Here is a 22462-nt window from a genome sequence, read left to right as displayed (position 1 = left end):
CTTTTATCCAAAGTGACTTACGACTGTGCTGATAATCACCAGAACTCATAAGTGCATCTCCTAAACAAGTGTCTAAAAGCTTAAACTAGTGCTTAAGTCAACGTGCAAGAACAGCTAGATACAAATAGAAAATAGGTGCTAAGAGGAAAGGTCAGGGTAGTATTTCTTGAAGCGGTGAGTTTTCAGCCTCAGGCTCTCGAGTGATTCCACTGAAAGACGGATAGGATAGGAAGGAGCTGGTCCTTTCATTGCCCTGTAGGCTAGTCGGTTGTGGGATGAACTCCCAATCCACTCTCTCTGTTAGTCTGGGTGCTGGAAACACAAACTCTTGTAGATCCGGAACCAGGCCAGGTCCAGCCTGGCTTATGTGCGTGGCCGGCTTGTTTCTGTTCAGGACTGGTAGGAGGGAAGCTAGTCACGCCACTGAAATAGCTGTGAATTGAAATGACATGAAATAATGTCTGATAAATGACGATGGGTCTTGTCGCCTGGACACATCAGTTCCAATGCTTCCAATGCTAATCCAGCACAATAAGAGCGGGATAGCTAGTTAGCTCATGAGCTCACAACAACTAGCAGCAGCTTCTATAACATTAATGGTAGCGGTCAGTGGCTGAAGCAGTTACACTGATGATTCCTGTTATGTTGGCTATTTTGCTGCAATTGGTTCAACTTCTGTTTTTGGACAAAGATAAGGGATAAAAAGATTGGAGTGAAAGGATGTGTGGAGGTTTGGGGTATAGTCCCATAAAGCCATCCCCACCGGGGCCTTGAACCCCCGTCTCCCGGGTGGGAGTCCTATGCTCTCACCACTACTCTACTTGTGCAGTGTAGATCGGCAGGTTGATTTTGGTGTGCTGGGACTACTGCCTCTTGTGGTGCCAACAAAGAAATGCAGGTCAACATTGACCTTCTAGGTGTGCTGGCGTACAGCCATGCACAAAAAAAACACTGCCTCTTGTGGTAGCAATATAGAACTGCAGGTCAACAACCCGACGGAGGAAGGGAGGGAGGGAGTGACAACTGGACATTTGCTATCTTTGGTGCGTCGCAACGCATACAAATAGAGTTCTGCACACTAGATATTTCCCATTAAAAAGAATTTTGTATTGCAAAAACCCTGACATTTCAAACACAAAGGCTCTTCCTCAGACTTCTGCTGAAGAGCCTTTGTGCTCGAAACGTCACGGGTTTTTGCAATAAAAAAAACATTTTTAATAGGAGCTATCTAGTGTGCGGAACTCTATTTTTCCTGATCTGTGGGTTGAACTTTACCTGGCCTGGGATTCATTTCTGGGGACTATAGGAAGTGTAATCTCATTGTAAATCCATGTAAGGTCAATAGAGGGCAGCAGAGGCTCGTTGATGTCATGTCAGCCGGTTGACGGCTGCTTTGCTCTCTTACTTTTACCATACCCATGTTTTTACCCACCCATTCCCCATACACACACACACACACACACACACACACACACACACACACACACACACACACACACACACACAACCCTCCCCCAACGCACACTCACACACTCCCCTCCTTCACAGAGCTGTGTTCAGACCTGCCGGAGGTGGAGATAGTGAGCCTGCTGTCGGAGGGACTGCCCAACTACACCTTGCGGGCGGACTGCCTGTTCGGCTATGACCACGACGACTGGCTGCACACCCCGCTGCTGCCCCCGGAGGCCGCCATGGGGCTCACACACGACCAGATCGAGGAGACGCTCAAGTACTTCTGTGAGTCCCACTGTTCACCGTGCACAGAACACAGAACGTAGAACAACACCTCGTGCCGTTTCGAGAGACTCTGGGGGTACCTGAGCGCAGCACTGCCGGCCACTGGGCGCGTTTGTTTTTAATAAGCGCCATACTTACAGACGACACGCGGACGACCTAACTGGGTTTTGTGGTGAAATGATTAACGATTGGTTGATTTAGGTGACATGGTGGTTGACTGTATTGACTGAGGGCATGTTGAGGAAACGCCTCTCAAATAACAGGTCTGTCAGAGGGCGCCTGTGCCGTACACAGATTACACATCGCCTTTAATCACAGAACAGCGATGATGGAATGACCTCCATTTCTGCTTCGTAAAAGGCCTTGTGGGCCATCTCGCCGTGACGCTGTGCTGCAGAGTTATGAAAGCAGCCGTACGTCGAAATCTTCGAAGTTTGTTTCTCTGTGGAAAAATTTACGAACGAGCATCACACCCGTCTTTTAAAACACACTAGCAATATCCTCACTCTGGTTATTGACTACGGTACGGTATGTAGGGAGTCACTGATGAGTTGTTGGACATTATGGGTCCAATAGGCTTCGGCAGGGCGTAGCCTGAGGGGAAGTGGAGACGCAGATAAACACTGTGGTACAAACCTGCGCTTGTTTCTATGGTTCCTGCTATTGGGCCCAACAAGCCTTACACAAGTTCACAGATAAGACCTGTCTGGGAATCTATCTCTGCTTCCCCGCCTCTTTGAACCGAGATTGTGCGGACGTCTCGGGCCTGTCTGGCAAAATGGCGACCAGGGTTCCGTATTTATGCTACCGAGTGTCGTAGGTGTTGGAGTTCTGATTAAGGATCAATTGTGCGTTTTTGAATAAGCTCATAATTGACAAGTAAGGACCTGATCCTAGATCAGCTGCCTTGTGCTCTGAGACGCTTGGTAAATCTGCACCCAGGTCTGCCTCGCGTGTGCATAGGGACATTCAGCATTATTCCCTGGTTAGGTACATTATCTCCATACTGGTGTAAGAACTGCACAGAGTAGGTTTCACTCCAATATAGATACAGTACCGATATTAGTGGGCTGAATATTCTGTGATATTTTCACGATGCTTCTTTGATAGGAGGCCGACAGTTTAAGAATCTCAGGTTGGCCACCCGCAGTGTGTCGTGGGTTTTGTAGGAGGAGCTTACAGATCCCCTGCTTTGAGCCGAGGGGGTGGGGCCTAATCCCCTAGGCCGACCCCCTTTCTCTCATGTACTGGGGTCACAGATGTCAAATGCCCACCAAGCTGATTAGCTACGCTACACTAACAATGCTTAAGTCCTAAGCAGTTCCTCCAGGATGGTTCCACCAGACATGACGTCCCAGAGGTCTTTGCAGTAGCCTGGGACCACCGGCGCCGACGCCACTAAGACGTCGCAGCCTCACGGACCACGCGTCGCATGTGCGGAGCTCTGTATCAGGTTGTGTACGGGCTGTAGACTCAACAGGGGTGAGGGGGTTGTCTCCAGGTCTCCCTTGTCTAGACAGAAAGGTGACAGAAGGTTATCTGCCCCAAACCCCAAAATAGGTGTGTTTGTTTGTGACCTTTGGTGTCATTTTTTGAGCATATTCCCCGAAGTGGTTGTTGTGAAAGAAATGATGAAACCGTAAATAAACAGTGTGGAACTAGGAATTGGTGGAACATGCTTTACTGTAGCATGTGAGCAACTTTGTGCTCTCTAAAGATTAACAAAAAAGCGTTACCATCCCCTCAGAAGACATTAAGATACTTGTGCATTCAACTACAGTATAACCATCAATCATTTGTGCTTGTTCAGACCGGCACCAATACATCTAACCAGTAGTCTATAATCCAGTTAATTAATCAAACCATCATCAATTGTCTTACCCCAACTATCAACAGTTGTCAATAGTCAATTGCTCATCAAAGATTGGCCAGCTGATGATCACTCGGTCTTCGTTGACAGTGTGATGTCATCATAGATGTCATCATTTGAGTGACCAATCAGAGAAAAGAGTGACCTGGACCATGATGCAGTGGGGCGTAGACACAGAAAAAAGAGGAAGAATTGTTGATTTAGTGTTAACCTACATGTACCTTTTTAATGTTGAACCGGTGTTGAGGCCAAACCTCACTGGAATTCACTCCATTGAATCCACCCCGTCGGTTCAAAACCGGACCACAGTTGGAGGATGAGAACAGTCTCCTAGACTTTCTGTGCCCAAGCTTTGACCTCCCGTCCGTGTCAACAGCATCTTAACTGTCCGCTCAAGTTGAGGGATGTAACTGAAACCCAGATGGCTCTCTTGCAGAGACGCGTCAGGGTTCCCATTGCGCGTCTAACCGATGCATGCTGGGTAGGCTGGGCCCCAACCTCCGATCTCCTTACGAGGGACAGCGTCAGGTCCTGTGTGTGTCCCCGGGCGACGTTTGGTTCTGTCCAGTAGGTCAGCTGACCGCCTGCTTGTTCTCCCAGTTGTTCTCTGACTCTGTGCTGTCTAAACATTTCAGTCCTTTCTCTTGCTAATACTAGTATTTCCTCTTCCTGTTGTGACAGAAAACTATTCTATATTCCTCCTTTTCGTAGTGAAAAGCTATTTGTTTTCCAGTGAACCACGATGTCTGTTTGTATTTCTGGGGCGGCTGTGGCTCAGGAGGTAGAGCGGGTCGTCCAGTGATCGCAGGGTCGGCGGTTTGAATCCCGGCTCCTCCTGTCCACATGTCGAAGTGTCCTTGGGCAAACACACTGAACCCCAAATTGCTCCCAATGAGCAGGCTAGCAACTTGCATGGCAGCTGCCGCCATTGGTGTGTGGATGGGTGTGTGAGTGGGTGAATGAGAGGCCATTGTAAAGCACTTTGGATAAGTGCAGCCCATTTACCATTGACCTTACCATTTCATTCTGTCTTATTGTTTGTCTGTACTGACTCCTGTGCGTTCAGTAGGACTTGATCTCTGGGAAATTGAATGTCTTCTCTTTGCCCTACTATATATTCACCAGGGCCAAGTGAAGAATCAGTGCCCACAAACAAGTACACACCAAGAGTATAGCTAGCGTACAAGTACACACCAAGAGTATAGCTAGCGTGTCCGTAATCCGAAAGAAGCTACGACATTCGTGGGCGCCAATGAGAACGCGTTCGGATTTTGAACGCAGAGGACGATTGGTCCGCACAGAGAGCGGGCCGTGCGCGGAGGCTGATTGGCCTTCCTGATTGGCTGTTTTAAATGCAGCTGGATTTGAAAGGTAACACGCTGGCCCCGCCCCTATGCACGTGTTCTGTGGCGCTTGACTCCAAACTAGCGTCTCCCCTGTGGTAAACAAGCCGATACACATGGTCTCATAGTCATTGTTTTCATATTCGTTGGAGGGATCTATCAGCCCCTAGTCATGATGAATGCATATCTAGCAATCACTCTACAGTATATTGCACTTTTAGAAGGTGCATCGATAACCGTAGCCGATCAGATATAGCAAGGTTGCTTTGGTCAAGCTGTACTTCCATAGAAATCAACGCCCTGTTACACCAGGTGGCCGTCGACCTCTTAAGGGGTGTGTGTGCTTATTCAAACATTGACCGGTGATATCTCCACTTTGTGTTTCACTGGAAATCTGGCTGCGCAAACTCCAATTATCAGGGAAAGGGGTGCGCTGTGTTAATATTGACCAATGCGTTGCTAACGGCATTTAAACTCCGATAATGGCTGTTGGATCTGTGTCTGGAACAGTGTACGGTGTACTTTCTATCAGTCTTGAAAGGTCGTAGTCTTGTAATATTACCACTGCCCTCGCACACAGGTTATGATGACATTCTATATTTTATATGGTGCAAAGTCAGCTGTGTGAGTGACCAGACGACGTTACCAAACCGCCGCTTAGATTAATCTGCTTTGTAAAGCTGACTGTGTCTTTTATAGGAGACAAAGGGCTCGATGTAGAGTATCTTAGGATGTAAAAACAGGAGTGTGTGTGTGTGTGGGGGGGGGGGGGGGGGGGGTGCAGGGGTGCAGAGAGGCGGTGAAAGGCATGCGTTACCTTACCTGAAAGAGGTAAAAAATTGATGAGGAGGGTGGAGGTTAATATTTAATGGCGAGGACACTTCTGTACCAGAGTAGCAACAGGGCGGGCACTCGGTCAATGATGATGATGATGATGATAAAGGCTAGATAGAGAGGGCGTGGCCCTCAAAACCACCCGCTATTATTTCTTGCTTTATCAGGTACATTTGCTCCTTAACTTGTATTTAGGGTAAGTAAGCACTCATTTTATCAAGGTTTCTGTTTCTGCTGAAATTATTATTGTTCATAATAATTAATATAGTTTATTGATGAAATCATGGTGTAATTATGTCTAGACTAGAGTTTCCATCAGATGGAATTGGCCTCAATCAGCTGGGCCCTGAACCCCCCCCCCCCATGGTTGGTTCATTTGCTCTGAGCCAAATAATTGAATAATTGATTAGTGTCTGCGTTGGAATATCACAATGTCTGAACTGTCCTCCTCAGGGGACACTGCTACGGTGTGTAGAAGTGACCGCAGGAGACGGTTCAGAGATGCTTATACCAGACATGCGCGCACACACACACACACCCGTACACACACACGCATGCACGCACGCAAAAGCATGTAGGTCAAGTCACCCACAGATTTATTATTTTACAACGGTATTTGCAGTCCAAGTCCAATTGTGAGATTCACGGTAAAACATATACTGAGGCGCTGTTCTCCTAATGTTAACACACACACACACACACACACACACACACACACACACACACACACACACACACACACACACACACACACACACTATCTCTCTCCCTCTCCCTCTTTCTCTCTCTCTCTCACACACACACACACACACACTATATCTCTCCCTCTCTCTCTCTCTCTCTCCCTCTTTCTCTCTCCCTCTTTCTCTCTCTCTCACACACACACACACTCTCTCCCTCTCTCTCTCTTACGCACACACACACACACAAACACACACACACTCTCTCCCTCTCTCTCTCTTACGCACACACACACACACACACACACACCCCTCCCTGCACTGTCAATCTCAGTCTGTATTTACAGTACTGCATCAATCTCCCCCCATAAGGGGGTGTGGCTCAGCCTGCGCCAGTATTGCGTGTGTGTCTGTGTGTGTGAGGTCAGACAGCAGCCGTAGCTCGGGGTTGGGACCGTACCATTTTGCTCTTGCCTCACAGGGGAGGGTGGTGGAGCGACTTGGTATGCCCCCCCCCCCCTGTTCAACCTGACCGGCGGAACCAAATTAGCTTAACGTCCCAACGATGCGTCCCCCGCTCGGACGACGCCAGCGTTAGTCATCAACATCCGCCTCTGCGCCTCGCGTCGGTCTGTCTTCTCCTCCGACCCCCCCTCCACCAGCTCCTCTTTCTGCGCTCCCTCCTTCCAGCGTGGTCAGGTGAACAAACGCTGGTGGGCGTGACGACAGATGGACCTCCCCCAATCTGAGTGGATTACACATTAACGCCCAGGAGCTGACTCTATTCGCAAGAACACACACACACACACAGGCAGCTGCTCTCTCTCTCTCTCACACACACACAAGGAATATCGCTCTCGTCGTGCAATGGGCTCAGGGGAGCTGACGGAAGAATAGGATCCCGGAGAAAGACGGACGAGGAATAAAAGCAGAGAGGGGAACAACAATGGAGGTGTGGAGCTGCTCGGAAGAGGAGGAGGAGAGGAGCGGCGCGAGCCAGGGGGAGGAAGAGGAGGAGGAGGCGGCGGAGGAGAGAAAGATCGAGGCGGCGGCGACTGCGCGCCGGGAGCTGATGCAAGGTGAGGGAGAGAGGGAGGACAGGAGGACGAGGGAAGGCGGAGAGGGAGGAAGCGTGGAGGTGGAGAGAGAGAGAGAGGGAGAGAGAGAGAGGAGAGAAGGGGAGAGCTCGGTGCAGGCGATGCAACCGCAAATCCGTTTTTTCACTGAGCTCCGCGCTTCCATACGGGTGAACCGGTGCGGCGGCGATGCCGTGCCTCAGCGCACCTCGCGGCTCGCACGTCCGATTGGCGGACCGGACGTGTGTGCAGACTCTGCAGATTGTGAAGGTGCAATCAATGTCAAATTCAAAGAAACATTCATTGAGTTTGGGGTCGGGTTTGGGCCGACTGGCTGGCTATTATTTTTTAGTCTTGGTCAGAATAAAGGTCATGTGGCTCGCGACTGCAGACACTTGTCCTCGTGTGATGGAAATAGCAGATTTCTGATTTGCATGATGTCCTGTCTTCGTGCTCCCTGTGTGGCCTTTCGTTTCCAGTAAGACTGGGGTTGAAAACATGTTGTTATGGAAATGAATTGACCCCCCCCCCCCCCCATCAAAAACCCTCTATTGTGTGAGTTGTTGTGTGGTCCTGAGGGGCGAGTGAGGCAGGTGTTTCAGTCACGGTGCTCTAGTTTCAACCAGCATGATGCTTTTAATTGTCCTCTTCAATCCTGCCTCCAGCGATGTCCTCCATACTGACTGCCTATCAGTGAGCTAAACAGCAACAAGGGAGGTTGTATTGAAGAGGACACCAGAGAGACTGACAGACTGAACACAGGCCCGATTTGCATATATTTGACCTTGACCCGTGCACAAAACAAACAATTCAAATGTGTGAAAATGAAACGGCAATGATTTTCACACTTTTAAGATTTAAAAGGATACACGCCTTGACCAGAGTCTTGCTTTGATGTAGCCTGTTAGTAGCTAAAACCTGCCTCTCTCTCTCTCTCTCTCTCTCTCTCTCTCCGTCGTTCTCTTCGTGTGTGGCGTTTCGGCCGTCTATGTCTGAGTGGGCAGGCGGCTGGCTGGCAGACTGGCACCCTCTCTGATTCGTTGACTGCGACTCTGGAGCCGTTCCAGCAAACGCACAACGTTCCAGAAAAACGGCAGCCTCCGCAGATGACCGCTACACAACTTTGATGAAAAAACAAGGGGGGAGAGAAATGAATCGGATTAAAAAAAAAAGAAGTTAATTGCACAAATACAGCACAGCTGTCTGTGCTGTGGGACTCCAATGCTGGAATATAGTCTGTTAGACTGCCATTGATTTGATCATTCCTTCAGGCTGTTCGATAGTCTGAACCTTTCAACCTAGCGATGTTGCTTCTGTCACAAATTATTATTCGCTATCTCACGTTATCTGATCTATTTCGCTAGTTATCTATATCGCATTGCTTATCAATCTCGCAAGTTTTAATTTATGCTTATGTGGAGTTTATTGATGATCCAAATGCTTATAGTATATTTGAAGGTCAAAAGAGACAGAGGTACCTAGGTTTTTGATTTGATAATTTCAGATTTCAGTTTTGAGATACACAGCAGTGCTTTGCAACAGTTTTCTTTGTTTACAGTCTGTGAGGAACACACACACACACACACACACACACGCAAACACACACACACACACACACACACACACACACACACACTCACACACGTTCTAAGACCACTCTAGGTTAGTTGACTTGCTCACTATCCTTTTAACCCTCAGTGTCAATCCTGTCAAGTCTTATAAAGAGCCGCAGATCAATACAGATCCATAGGTGCCTGAGCCTGTCTTGTCTGATCCTCGCACCACAACACACGTCATCAGTGACCCCCTTCCTAGGTGGGGTTGTCCGTGTTCAGGTATTAGGCCACTAACCCTAACCCTATCCACTCAGAACCTGAACTTGACACCTCACCCCCCCCTCCCTCATCCACTCAGGCTCAGCGTTGAGGAGCTCACATCTATAAGGGAAGCTGCATATAAAGTTTGCCAGGAGGGCGAGTTTGCCAGGTGGTGTAATATTGTGGATCGAAACAAGTTTACTTGAATTTCATAATTTTCCAATTTTGTTTTGTCTCTTTAAAAAAAAAAAAAACGAACAGATGAATATGTTAAGATAAGAATGACAAATATGTCCAAGAAAAACACAGGTACAGTAATAAAATACTTCATCTGTGGTAAAAGAAAATGGTAAAAGTCTTCATCACCTTAAGCTCAACATTTGAAATTGAATGGTTGAGAGGCTGAGGAAGCTAATAGTTAAAGCGTGACTATTGTGTCTCAGTGAACACCGAAGCGAAATAATTAACTAGTTAGCCTTGGTTGAATAAATTATGCTCACTTGCGCTAATTGGTTAGCATTTGTCCAGTGTACAAAGTGATGGTATTTTCATTGTGACAGCGGATGGGTGGTAGTGTGTAGTCTGCATTGGGCCAAACATGACTGGAAGCTAATTGAAGCTCATCACAGACAAAAACACAGCCATGTCTCATGAAGCTATATTCATTGGTGCCGGGTGAGCATGTATTTGCTGGACTATTTCAGAGCTATCTCCATGACAACATCTTAGTATAATATTTGAAGACCTGTAGCAGATACTATTTTTGAGGTTCATAAACAAAGACTTGTTCACACCCACAACGATAACCGTATATATGCCATATTTCTAACCCAAATCACAGCACTGATCCATGGTCAAATCTCTACGTGAGCTTTCTCTTACTGGCGCATGACTGCGGGGGTCAGGTCGGCACCTTAGTTCTTCTGCCATCTGCCTGGCGCTGCCGTCTGCCTCTGGCACCAACTCAACCTCCCCGCCAGGAACAAGATGTCCTCGCGATTACGCTTTCTCAACCCTCTTTCTTTCTATCTATCTTTCTCTCATTCTCTCTACCGTTTTCCGTCTCTCTCTCTCTCTCCATCTATCTCTCCATATCTAAATCCATCTCTGTTCCCGCATTGCTGACCCCCCAGTCACCTCTAGCCAAGGGTACGGCGAAGGCGCTCCACAGCACTGAGGATATACGACCGCGGCCTTAAAAATGTTCACCCTTTCATTCCATTAAGCCATTTAGTTAATGCTATCGCTGCTATTACTGCACCGTCACCATGTTCTCAGGCCAAAGACAGACCATAATCTAATTATTTCAGTATAAAGCATCATCCTGTCTTGGTGATCTGGCTAGGCTTTCAAGCAAATTGAGACAGGGCCACTGGCTTTTACATACAGTAGGGGCTTTGTTATTAGTGTGTGTACGTGTGTGTGTGTGTGTGTGTGTGTGTGTGTGTGTGTGTGTGTGTGTGTGTGTGTGTGTGTGTGTGTGTGTGTGTGTGTGTGTGTGTGTGTGTGTACTGTAAGTGCATGCTTGCGACGGTGTCAGTGAGTGAATTGTGCCGGTTTTATGGAAGGTGACCTTGATAACTCATACGGCTCGGTCAAGACTTTGATATGTTGATTAGGTTGTGTGTATTCTGAGATGCCCACTGAATATCCACCGAATCTACTGACCTTAAACAGGATCACAAAATGTACCCTCTCACACTCCAACCGGTCCCTAGCATGCACAGGGCTATAACAGAGTAGCAGGGCTATAACTAGCTGCTATAATCCCTCCCATAAGTACAGTATACCGCCAGATCCCACCGGGGAGAGAACTGATCCCAGTTCAGCGCTTACCCAGCTACCCCGGCCGAGCTGCTGCGATGCCTGAGGGAGAAGGGGGGTCGACCCTCCCTCCCCCTCCCCACCCCCGGAGGGCGCTGATTGCAGTTTAGTCGTTCTCCCTGCAGGGGGATATTTATAGCAGACGATTCTTATCTCCATAACGAGGGCCGAGGTAAGAGGCTCAGGCCGCTCGGTAGTCCGGCCACCTGGAGATGATGTGGCCCACTTGACCCCTGCATGACCCCTGGACTGGACACGGCGTCGGGGGAGGGAGGGGTAGGATGGAGGATGGCAGTGTAACACATTCACACAGACGTGATTAAACCAAAGTGCACTTCTGTCTGTTTTCATTTTTTTGTTTGGTTCATGTGATAACCGTCGATAACGATGCATTTCCGGGCAATGCATTTCCGTCTCTTGGCAAAACACAATGGCATGTGTCGTATCAAATGGAAGTTGCGCTTAAACATTACCAGCAAAATGCCATCACAGCGTTTTACAGCCGCGTATGCCTTCCAATATTGCACTACACTCAATTTTCGTTGACTGACCTTGTCGTTATTTCTCCCCCCCCCCCCCCCCCTCTCTCCTTTTCTCCCCTCTCTTCCTCTCCTCACTCTCCCTCCCTCCCTTCCTCCCTCCCTCCCTCCTGCAGTGCTGTGTTCCGAGCGTGTGGGCCAGGTCACCAAGACGTACCACGACATCGAGGCCGTCACCCACCTACTGGAGGAGGTAAGAGGACCGCACGGAGGAGGAAAGAAAGGGATTATGGGGATTACTCTAATGCACCCAACTGACCGTCGTCTTGTATGTCAACATTGCCATTACGATCAAATGCTATGATTAGACTTGACATGATTAGCCTACTGCTTAACATTAGGACAACCATCTATGAACACTCGATAAATATACGATAATAATATACAAATGACCCAGACAGAGTTAAATGAATGGTGGTTAATGACGGTTCTAGTCTCGGGAATGGTCTGAATGGACAGGTTTTCTTATCGACCAATCATCTCCTTGCAGAAAGAGCGGGACCTGGAGTTGGCAGCCCGGATCGGCCAATCACTGTTGAAGCAGAACCGGGATCTAACAGCGCGGAACGAGCTATTGGACGAACAGTTGGAGATTGCAAAGGAGGAGGTACAAACAAGCTTCACCATATATATCATAGATACAGAATACAAGTCTTTGACTATACACTGCTGTACAAACACTCACACTCTCAACTTACTATATCTAGTCTTGATAGTGTAACTGACTGCGGTATTTAGTTCCCATGCTCGGTATTTAGTTCCCATGCTCAATAACAACCACAGTTAAACAAATAAAGATGTTTGTTTGTTTGTTTGCTCCAGATCGCACAGCTACGTCACGAGCTCTCCATGAGAGACGATCTCCTCCACCTGTACGCCAGCACGGAGGAGATCGAGGCTGCGTCGGAGTCTCGTTTGCCGTGAGTGCGCGCGCACACACACGCACACATACAGAAACACACACACGCTCACACACACACACACACACACACACACACACACACATAGACACACTTACACACTCGCGCACAAACTCACTCACTCACTGAACACACACATCACACTTGTGGTAAACCTCACTCACGCTGCTATGGTCCTCCCCCTCTCTCCTGTTTCCAGAATGCCCAGGAACGAGTCGTCCAACTCTCTCAGTAACTACGTCCACTATGACTTCCTGCAACATAAACTCAAGGGTCTGGAGGACGAGAACCACAAGCTACGCACTGAGGTATGCTAAGCTACACTAGCCACTTCGCTAAGCACCTGATATGAAGTGAATAGAAACTTGCTACTGTTAACTAGCGCGCTAATGCTAATGATAAGCTACACTAGCCACTTCGCTAAGCGTCTGATACACTGAAGTGAATGGAAACTTGCTACTGCTAACTAGAGCGTTAATGCTAGTGCTAAGCTACACTGGCCACTTGGCCAAGGGCCTGGTACACTGAAGGGAATGGCGGCACGGTCACAAAGGAGCTGATGTTTATGCTAACAGCGTTTCTCCACAGGCCAACGACCTGACGTCAGAGACCACCAACTACGAGGAGCAGGAGCAGGAACTGATGATGGTGTGTGTGGAGGAACTCTGTAAGTATATGCTCTTATACTTCTATAAGTGTAAGATATAAAATTATATATCAATCACAGGATCGTACGCAGTAGGCCTATCCAATGAGCGGGGGGATATTGGAGTGAGGGGACATTAAGATGTAGGTCGATGTATATACGGTACACAGGGTGTGTGACTAATCCTCCCCCTCTTTCGTCTCCTCCCTCTCTCTTTCCCTCTGCTTGCCCTCACCTCCCGTTCTCTCTCTTTCAATCGCTCCCTCCCTCCCTCCGTTCCTCCCCTCAGCGTCGGTGAACAAGCGGGTGGTGGACCTGTCTGAGGAGCTGGCCAGGAAGGTGGAGGACTTCTTCAGGCAGCAGGAGGAGATCAGCTTCCTGCTGGCCCAGATAGTGGACCTGCAGGCCCGCTGCAAAGGGGTGAGGGAGAGGTCACACGCACACACACGCACACACACACACACACACACACACGCACACATATATGCACACCCATAAACACCGTCCTCATCAATATTTACATGGTGCACTTAGGTTGTTACACGATACTGTATCTACAAACTCTCGCACACACACACACACACACACACACACACACACACACACACACACACACACACACACACACACACACACACACACACAGTATGAAGCTGTCATATTTACCCCTCCTCCTCCCTCTGTCCATCCAGCTGACCACTGACAACGAGGAGCTGACCCAGCTGCTGAGCGCCTCGCGGGAGAACCAATCACAGCTCAGATCAGAGGTAAGACCCGCCCTCTCAAATCACTACTCTGTACTAGAGCTGTTTATATGAATATCAATATGAATATCATTTACACAGCTCTCACCTATTAACTAATGTTTTGATCCATATGTCAGGTTAGGGTCCCCCTCCCCTAATAAATATGGTCAGAAGGCCAAATACATGAAGCAAATACTATATACCTGAAGGTATTTGAAAGAGTAAATGCTGTTCTTGAAAAGGTGTTTGAAAGTATTTAGTGGAGGTTGCTCTGTGTTTGCACTTTTGGGATCGCTCCACCGGTGCCATTGTAGACTGAAGTATTTGACAGTATTTGCAAATTGTATTTATTGTGACCCAGGTCTGATCAGGAGAGGCAGCGTGAGCAGATCTTAGATAAGTGTCCGAGGGCAACCTTTTACCCACGGCTTACACAAGACGCTCAGGGTACTAATTACGCAACAACTGACTCTGCACAACTTTATACTTGAATGTTATTTAATTGCACTGCCTACATCATGGACCCAGACACAGTCATCCATGATCGAATGGGATAAGTAGTAAGATGATACTCAGACTGCTAGACTACGGATGGTAAATTGCCAGTCTGGGAAGCTTTAAATGTCTAGCCGTGGACCTAGGACTGGAGGAACTGATTAGTGTTAAGATACTGTAAGGACAAGCGATGACAAGAATTCCAATGTACCTGTACCCCTACTTGTTACACACGACTAATAAACTTTCTATTCTATTCGAGTCTGTGTACAGTTTCACCCGTTGAGTTTTAACGCCTCTGTCTCCCCCCGGTGGCAGCTGAGGGACCTGCAGGACAAGTACTGCGAGTGCGAGGACATGCTCCGGGAGGCCCGGGAGGACATGAAGAACCAGCGCAACCGGAGCCTGCCCAACAGCACGGTGCAGCGCTACAGCGCCCTGGCCGCCGTCTTCCCCATGGACTCGCTGGCGGCCGAGATCGAGGGCACCTTCCGCAAGGGCCTGGACAGCCCCGCCCCCCCCGAGTACAAGTACGGGACGCCGTCGTCGACGTCGCCGTTGAAAAACTCAGCCCCCTGTGCGATATCTCTTCTGACCATGCTTCAAATATGTTATCGTGTGTAGAAGGTGTTAATATTAGATTAGAGTTATGAACTTAATGAATTAACTGAATGGAAGACAAATTCACATTCCTGTTATCCTCCCAAAATCATCCGTTCCGAGATCAGCCACGCCGCTGATCTGTAATCAGTCGGAGATCAGCGACGCCGTTCACGACGCGACACACTCGTCGTGACAAGCGCTCTCCCCTCCCTCGTCTCCCCAGGAACCACCCGCGGCGCGTGTTCGAGACGGTGAAGGTGGCGAACCAGGCGGCCCGGCTGCGCTCGCGGGGCCAGTCCCCCGGCGGCGGCGTGCCCGGGTCCGGCCCGGCGTCGGCCCGCTCCAGCCACTCCAGCACGCCGCGGACCAGCTACTACGGCTCGGACTCCGCCAGCCTCACTCTGGAGGACCGGCCCGGCGCCACGCAGGCCGCCGCACACGAGGACACCGCACACGAGGACACCGCACACGAGGACGCCGCACACGAGGACGCCGCACACGAGGACGCCGCACACGAGGACGCCGCACACGACGACAGCGGGTGTGTGTGTGTGTGTGAGTGAGTACCGGGTGTACTGTATGCTGGCCATGTCTCTTATACTGTATACTGCTCTGAATGTTCACATACTGTATGTTTGCGTGTGTGTGTATGTGTGTATGTACCGTACATAAGTACAGAACAGTATGTGAATAGATGCTATTCTTATGAGTCTCTCATTCTGCATGACTCAGCCCACCCCACCCCCCCACCCCCCCCTCATCAACAACACTGTCTTACACCCTCCCACCCCGTCAGTTTCTCTGTTTAGCTCAATCAAGAGCTGTAAAAATTCTTCCCCGAACTCTACGAACAAGACGATCGAGCAAGCTCCTGGAAAATGTTTGCCTATTGGCTAAGAACATTTACAGAGCAATAAACATGGGCTAAATACTTCTGAGAGACATGACTAACAGTAGAGTAGGTAAATAGTTACAGAGATGTTGCCAACATGGTCGGCCATTATGTGTTATCTTTATCCGCATTAACAACAGTCTCCCCCTTCTCCTCGTCCAGTGTGGGCGTTCCCAAGCGTCTGGGCCAGCCCGGCACCCCTGGGGGTCACGACCTGGAGGCCGCCCTGCACTCCCTCTCCGCCCGCCAGCAGAGCCACGCCTCCGAGCGCCCCTTCTTCGACGTGGAGCGCGAGCGCAAGCTCCGGGCGCTGGCCGCCCGGAAGGCTGCGGAGGGCGGCGGCAAAGGAGAAGGCAACGGCGACGGCGAGGGGTCCAGCGGCTTCCTCACGCCCAACGACGACAGCCTGCCGTCCGGCTCGTCGGCCGCCTCCACGGACACCAACTACTCCAACGGCAGCTCGCGCCTCTCGGCCGGCTCCGGCGCCTCAGGGGCGTCGCGCTCCTATCTGCCAGACCGCCTGCAGATCGTCAAGCCCCTGGAAGGTGAGCGCGGGAGACCCTGTGTGTGTTGTGTGAGACTGGACAGAACGTGAGTGTCAGTGAGTCCTACGCTAATGCGCTCATAGAGATGCGCTTCAAAATCGTTTACCAATTTAACTTCATCAGAAATATTGACATTGTAAAACACAGATGAACATGAACACGAGCTGTATTTTAGAGCTGGCGCTGTTTTCTCGTTGTTTTTATGAGCTCTGGGGCGCCATAGAGACGAGCGTGATCCAAGCGCTTTTTAGGAATTTCTTTCTTTCAGTTGAAAGAAGCAGAACTTTTTGGGCTAAAGCGCAGGCTGTAAAAGACTGTTCTGACGACGAGGAAGGTTGTTTTTTGGCAAAACCGCAGAGACGGCTCACGTTAGCACTAGCTAACATTTAGCTATCTTAACTAGCTTAAAGGAGTAGTAAAGGGAAAAATCATGTTTAGCCCTGTTTTAAGGTTACTTATGATCATATACAATGGTTCAGATCAAAAAGTTGACAAAACTAGAACTTTTGAGAGTCTGATAATTGCTCTCCCACCGTTTTGGTCATACAATGGATGTGGGTGGGCACCGTGAAAAATCATTCAAAAAACATGTTAAAATCTCAATTTCAAAGACAAGAAACTCACCAAGGTGTTAGTTGGCGTTCTGACATATAATTCGCCATAAAGTAAGATTCTAGTTCATCTGGAAAGGCTTTTTAAAATATTTAGCATAGAACTATTTAGTCGCAGCACATACGTGTGTAAACTTCCGCAAACTAGGTAGCCTAGCAACATAAACAATAACAATAGCTACCGTAAGTAGTTCCGCTTCCTGAATCCCCTCTGCGGATTGATCTACATATCTACCACGGTTGGGTCAATACAAGTCAATGGATTTCATAAAATGATCAATAAAACCCTACAGGATTCATACTTTGCGGCGAATTTGATGTCAGAACACCAACGGACACCAATTACCCCCTCGGTGAGCTTCTTGTCTTTGAAATCGAGAGTTTAACATGTTTTTGAATGATTTTTCACGGTGCCCACCCACATCCATTGTATGACCAAAACGGTGGTAGAGCAATTATCAACTTTCTCAAAGTGCTAGTTTTGTCAACGTTTTGATCTGAACCATTGTATATGATCATAAGTAACCTTAAAACAGGGCTAAACATGATTTTTCCCTTTACTACTCCTTTAATCTGCAGTCCGCAAAAACACGATACTCGGTGCCAACTGCTAACGCGGGCTGTCGGTAGCCCGGCCAGTCAGTTAGCTTTCCTGGTGCGCTCTAAGCAGCTGGTGAGCGGCCGTCAGCTCGGCGAAGCTCGGCTACGTACAGCTCGCCGGCGGACACACAGCCTTACGTCTTAACGTACGAACCGGACCGAGGTTAATATTTCGCCGCGCCGCCTTCCACCTCAGGCTCGGTGACGCTGCACCACTGGCAGCAGCTGGCCAAGCCCAACCTGGACGGCATCCTGCACCCACGCCCCGGCGTGCTCACCAAAGACTTCCGGGAGCTGGAGGTGGACCTGCAGCATGTCTACAGCCTCAACGACCTGGAGGAGGACGAGGAGGAGGAGTCGCTGCTCACCGCCGCCGCCGCCCGCGGCACCGTGGGTAAGGAGACAGCGGGGTTTGGAGAAGGGCACTGGATCGATGGGGTTCGAATGTTGCAGGCTCGCGCTGGCAAACATGCGCTCACACACACACACACACACACACACACACACACACACACACACGCACACACTACTCTACCACAACCTGTCCTACCTGTAGGCCCTCTATCATCCATTAGCCCATCGTAGTGCCCTGTGGATGATGTCCCCCCCCCCCCCCCCCAAAGCCCCCCTCTCATGTTCCTCCATCTTCCGCAGACGGTAGAGACGTCATCCTTTCATTGTGTCATTCCCACTCTCAGCCTTTCGTCGCAGTCCACAGTGTATGTATTTGAATATCACACATTCCCCATTATACACATCATCGTGGAGTTGTGATTGTCATCCTCATTCTCCCTCCTCCTCCTCCATCTCTGCTGCCCCCCCGCAGTCGCTCCGTCAGGCCCTGGCCTCCCCATGACCCCCCTCACCCACACCATCACCACCGGTCAAACCCTGCACCCCCCCCTGCTCATCACATCCTTCTCCACCAGGTAAGACTACGCACACATCCATCCATCCATCCATCCATCCACCCCTCCATCCATCCATCCATCCATCCATCCATCCATCCATCCATCCATCCATCCATCCATCCACCCCTCCATCCACCCCTCCACCCCTCCATCCATCCATCCATCCATCCATCCATCCATCCATCCATCCATCCATCCATCCACCCCTCCATCCATCCATCCATCCACCCATCCATCCATCCATCCACCCACCCCTCCATCCATCCATCCACCCCTCCATCCATCCATCCATCCATCCATCCATCCATCCATCCATCCATCCATCCATCCATCCATCCATCCATCCACCCCTCCATCCATCCATCCATCCACCCATCCATCCATCCATCCACCCACCCCTCCATCCATCCATCCACCCCTCCATCCATCCATCCACCCCTCCACTCCACATCATTTATCCATTTGTGGGCTTGGAGCAAAAGTGACATCTTGGGCAAAACTGAGTTTTATATATCATTTTGAAGGTCTTTGCAAGTTCTGTCAAATTGTAAAAGAATAAGGTCACTCAAATGTTTGGTTTTGAAATAAAATCTGAAAACATAAAGGAGAAAATGACCATGAATTTGGAGCAAAATAGGCGTTAGTGCACTAGCTTGGCGCCCAAAATGATCTTTTAAAATATGAATTCCTTGAAGCGTAATCTCTGTAAAAGTATAGATTGCTCAAATATGGTGTTTTTAATTGAATAAATACAATCAATGAAACGTTTGTTTTTGCTCTCCTGTAAAATTCAGAAAATGTCACTTACGCCCCTTTTGCGCCAAGCCCTCGCATTATTTTATTTTGTATTTTTTGAGGTAGTCTTTGTACAATCCACACACATTCAACCTGAATAACATCGAGGTGACGAATTTATCTCTTTTTTTTTACGTGATCGCAAAGAACTTGTATCTCTCCAATCCAATTTCTAGCCGCTGTCACCCGACCACGAAGTTCTCAGAAGCGCCCTTGTTGGTATTCAGTCCATTTCTCCTCCCTCTGTCCCTCTGTCCTCACCCTCCTGTCCTCTCTCCTCTCCTCCCTCTGTCCTCACCCTCCTGTCCTCTCTCCTCTCCTCCCTCTGTCCTCACCCTCCTGTCCTCTCTCCTCTCCCCCTCTGTCCCTCTGTCCTCACCCTCCTGTCCTCTCTCCTCTCCTCCCTCTGTCCTCACCCTCCTGTCCTCTCTCCTCTCCTCCCTCTGTCCTCACCCTCCTGTCCTCTCTCCTCTCCCCCTCTGTCCCTCTGTCCTCACCCTCCTGTCCTCTCTCCTCCCTCTGTCCTCACCCTCCTGTCCTCTCACCTCTCCTCACTCTGTCCTCACCCTCCTGTCCTCTCTCCTCTCCTCCCAGCGGTAGGAAGCGTTGGTCCAGGCTCTTTCTCCAGCTCTAAACGGGCCATCCTGGGCAAAGTAAGACCCACCTGGCATGGACAGAATTTGAGGAAGATTCTAAGAGGAAAATCCCACTTTAGCCCTGTAACCTAACCCCATAAACCTGCGTCCCCGGCTCACTCTTAACCTCCCACCCCCAATCCATGAATGACTGCTGAATGGCCGACAACACCGCTAATGATCACCACTGGGAGAAGTAGTAGGTGTGAATGTAGCCTTTAAAACGGATGTCTTCGATGGAGATAGCACCTAACGCCGGTAGACGTGTTTTTGCATGCTGACTGTGTCATGCATCTCCTGCTAAGGTATTCTCTCTCCCTCCCCCTCTCTCTCTCCCTCCCTCCATCTTTCTCTCTCTCTCCCTCCCTCTCTCTCTCTCTCATCCTCCTTCCCCCTCCCACTGGCTCAGTGACACTGAGTTAGCATGCAAAAAAAACATCTACTTGTGCTACGGGCTTTGGTGTAGGAAGATGAAGTCAAAACATCACACCCTCTGTGCCAGGCTACTTCCAGACAACTCTGCATGACTGTCTGTCATTTCCCCTCGGGGATCAATAAAATACTACCTACTTAACTACCCTACCTTCCTACCTACCTACCTACCTACCTACCTACCTACCTACCTACCTATGCACAGTACCAACCCTACCTACCTACTTACCTACCAACTATCTACCTACCTACTTACCTACCGATGTACCTACCCTACCTTACCTACCCTACCTAACTACTTACCTACCTACAGTACCTACTCTACCTACCTATGCACAGTACCTACCCTACCTACCTACTTACCTACCCTACCTACCTACTTACCTACCGACGTACCTACCCTACCTACCTATGCACAGTACCAACCCTACCTACCTACTTACCTACCAACTATCTACCTACCTACTTACCTACCGACGTACCTACGTACCTACCCTACCTACCTACTTACCTACCCTACCTACCTACTTACCTACCCTACCTACCTACTTACCTACCCTACCTACCTACCCTACCTAACTACTTACCTACCTACAGTACCTACTCTACCTACCTACCTACTTACCTACCTACAGTACCTACTCTACCTACTCTACCTACCTACCTACCTACTTACCTACCAACTACCTACCTACCTACTTACCTACCTACGTACCTACCCTACCTACCTACTTACCTACCCTACCTACCTACCCTACCTAACTACTTACCTACCTACAGTACCTACTCTACCTACCTACCTACCTACCTACCTAAAGTACCTACTGTACCAATTTACCTACTCTACCCTACCTACCTACCCCACGTACCCTACCCTACCTTACTCCACTTACCTTACCTACCTACCCCACATACCCTACCCTGCCTACGACCTCATTCCCACCTCTCGCAGGCGGCTGTGTACTAACACCATTTCTAACCCCCTCAGGCTTTCCCTTGTGGACTCACTGGTGACAGCTGAACTAACTACACACAACTAATACTGCACAATGGTGACACATCATAGAGATACTGGAGCAAGGTTTCTGATTGGCCGCACCCCAACAGAGCTCAGTTTCTGATTGGCCCCTGTGTCTCTGTTCTGCCTGCAGCCTTCGCCCTCACAGCCTGTCCGCTTATGGGAGCTCTGAGCGTCTGAGCACTTCGCCCTCCCCTTCCTCTGATCATCATCATCATCATCATCATCAGCACTGTGGCCTGACCTTTGACCCCGGTCCGGGTGACCACGCCTCTGCCCCGCTCCTCGCCACCAGCTCCGCCCCTCCTCTGTCGCTGGGACTCCTGAGGCTGCTGCGAGAGCAGGGAATCACCGCCTCCACCCAGCCCCGCCCCTATACCCGCTGCCACGCCCCCCTCGCCCCCCACCCCCCACCAGCCAGGGGGAAGGAGGAGGAGAGGGGTGGCGCACGGACCTGGACGGAGGACGAGAGCAGGACCGTTTTCAGCTTCAATCTGGTGGAGAAGCTGTGGGGTCTGGGGCTGCACAAGTTGGCGACTCTAGGGGTGGTAGGTTCCAATGGGAAGGAGAAGGAAGCAGTCTGGCACCCCCCCTAAGGTATGAGATAGACTCTTCCACCCCCACCTCCTCCTTTTTCCTCCCCAGTGACTTCAGTCTGCATGGCTAGCAACACGACCGCCATTTTGTTTTTGGGGCCCCTTGGCAATACACCACAAAATGGGGCCTCTGGAGATTTCTAGAGCCATATTTGAGTTTCCGTTGTGTTAGTAGTTTGTACAGTACTCTTTTTTTTTATTGATTTAAAAAAAATACAACGACGCGTGAAATCCTCATCTCAGGACAATCACCTGATCATCAGTCCAGCTGGCGACACAAACAGGAGGCAATCAGAA

At 49.6% G+C, this 22462-nt stretch overlaps 1 protein-coding gene across 1 annotated transcript in view; it reads left to right on the top strand.

Annotated features, from left to right (window-relative positions):
- hap1 (huntingtin associated protein 1) overlaps nt 1–22165 on the top strand; it is a gene marked incomplete at both ends in the record, with an annotated part of 55655 nt that extends 33490 nt beyond the window's left edge. The window contains 14 exons of the mRNA XM_084441402.1: nt 1549–1737; nt 11837–11913; nt 12211–12327; nt 12543–12640; nt 12840–12948; nt 13229–13307; nt 13576–13706; nt 13979–14053; nt 14846–15057; nt 15354–15581; nt 16185–16567; nt 17975–18172; nt 18605–18707; nt 21865–22165. Of these exons, the coding sequence (XP_084297528.1) occupies nt 1549–1737; nt 11837–11913; nt 12211–12327; nt 12543–12640; nt 12840–12948; nt 13229–13307; nt 13576–13706; nt 13979–14053; nt 14846–15057; nt 15354–15581; nt 16185–16567; nt 17975–18172; nt 18605–18707; nt 21865–22165 (2300 nt within the window). The remainder of the gene's footprint in view (nt 1–1548; nt 1738–11836; nt 11914–12210; nt 12328–12542; nt 12641–12839; nt 12949–13228; nt 13308–13575; nt 13707–13978; nt 14054–14845; nt 15058–15353; nt 15582–16184; nt 16568–17974; nt 18173–18604; nt 18708–21864) is intronic.
- Nucleotides 22166–22462: the final 297 nt, after the last annotated feature.

The sequence above is a fragment of the Borostomias antarcticus genome (assembly GCF_949987555.1).
Source record: "Borostomias antarcticus genome assembly, chromosome: 7".
Taxonomy (NCBI): domain Eukaryota; kingdom Metazoa; phylum Chordata; class Actinopteri; order Stomiiformes; family Stomiidae; genus Borostomias; species Borostomias antarcticus.
This window is presented reverse-complemented; position numbering and strand designations above follow the sequence as displayed.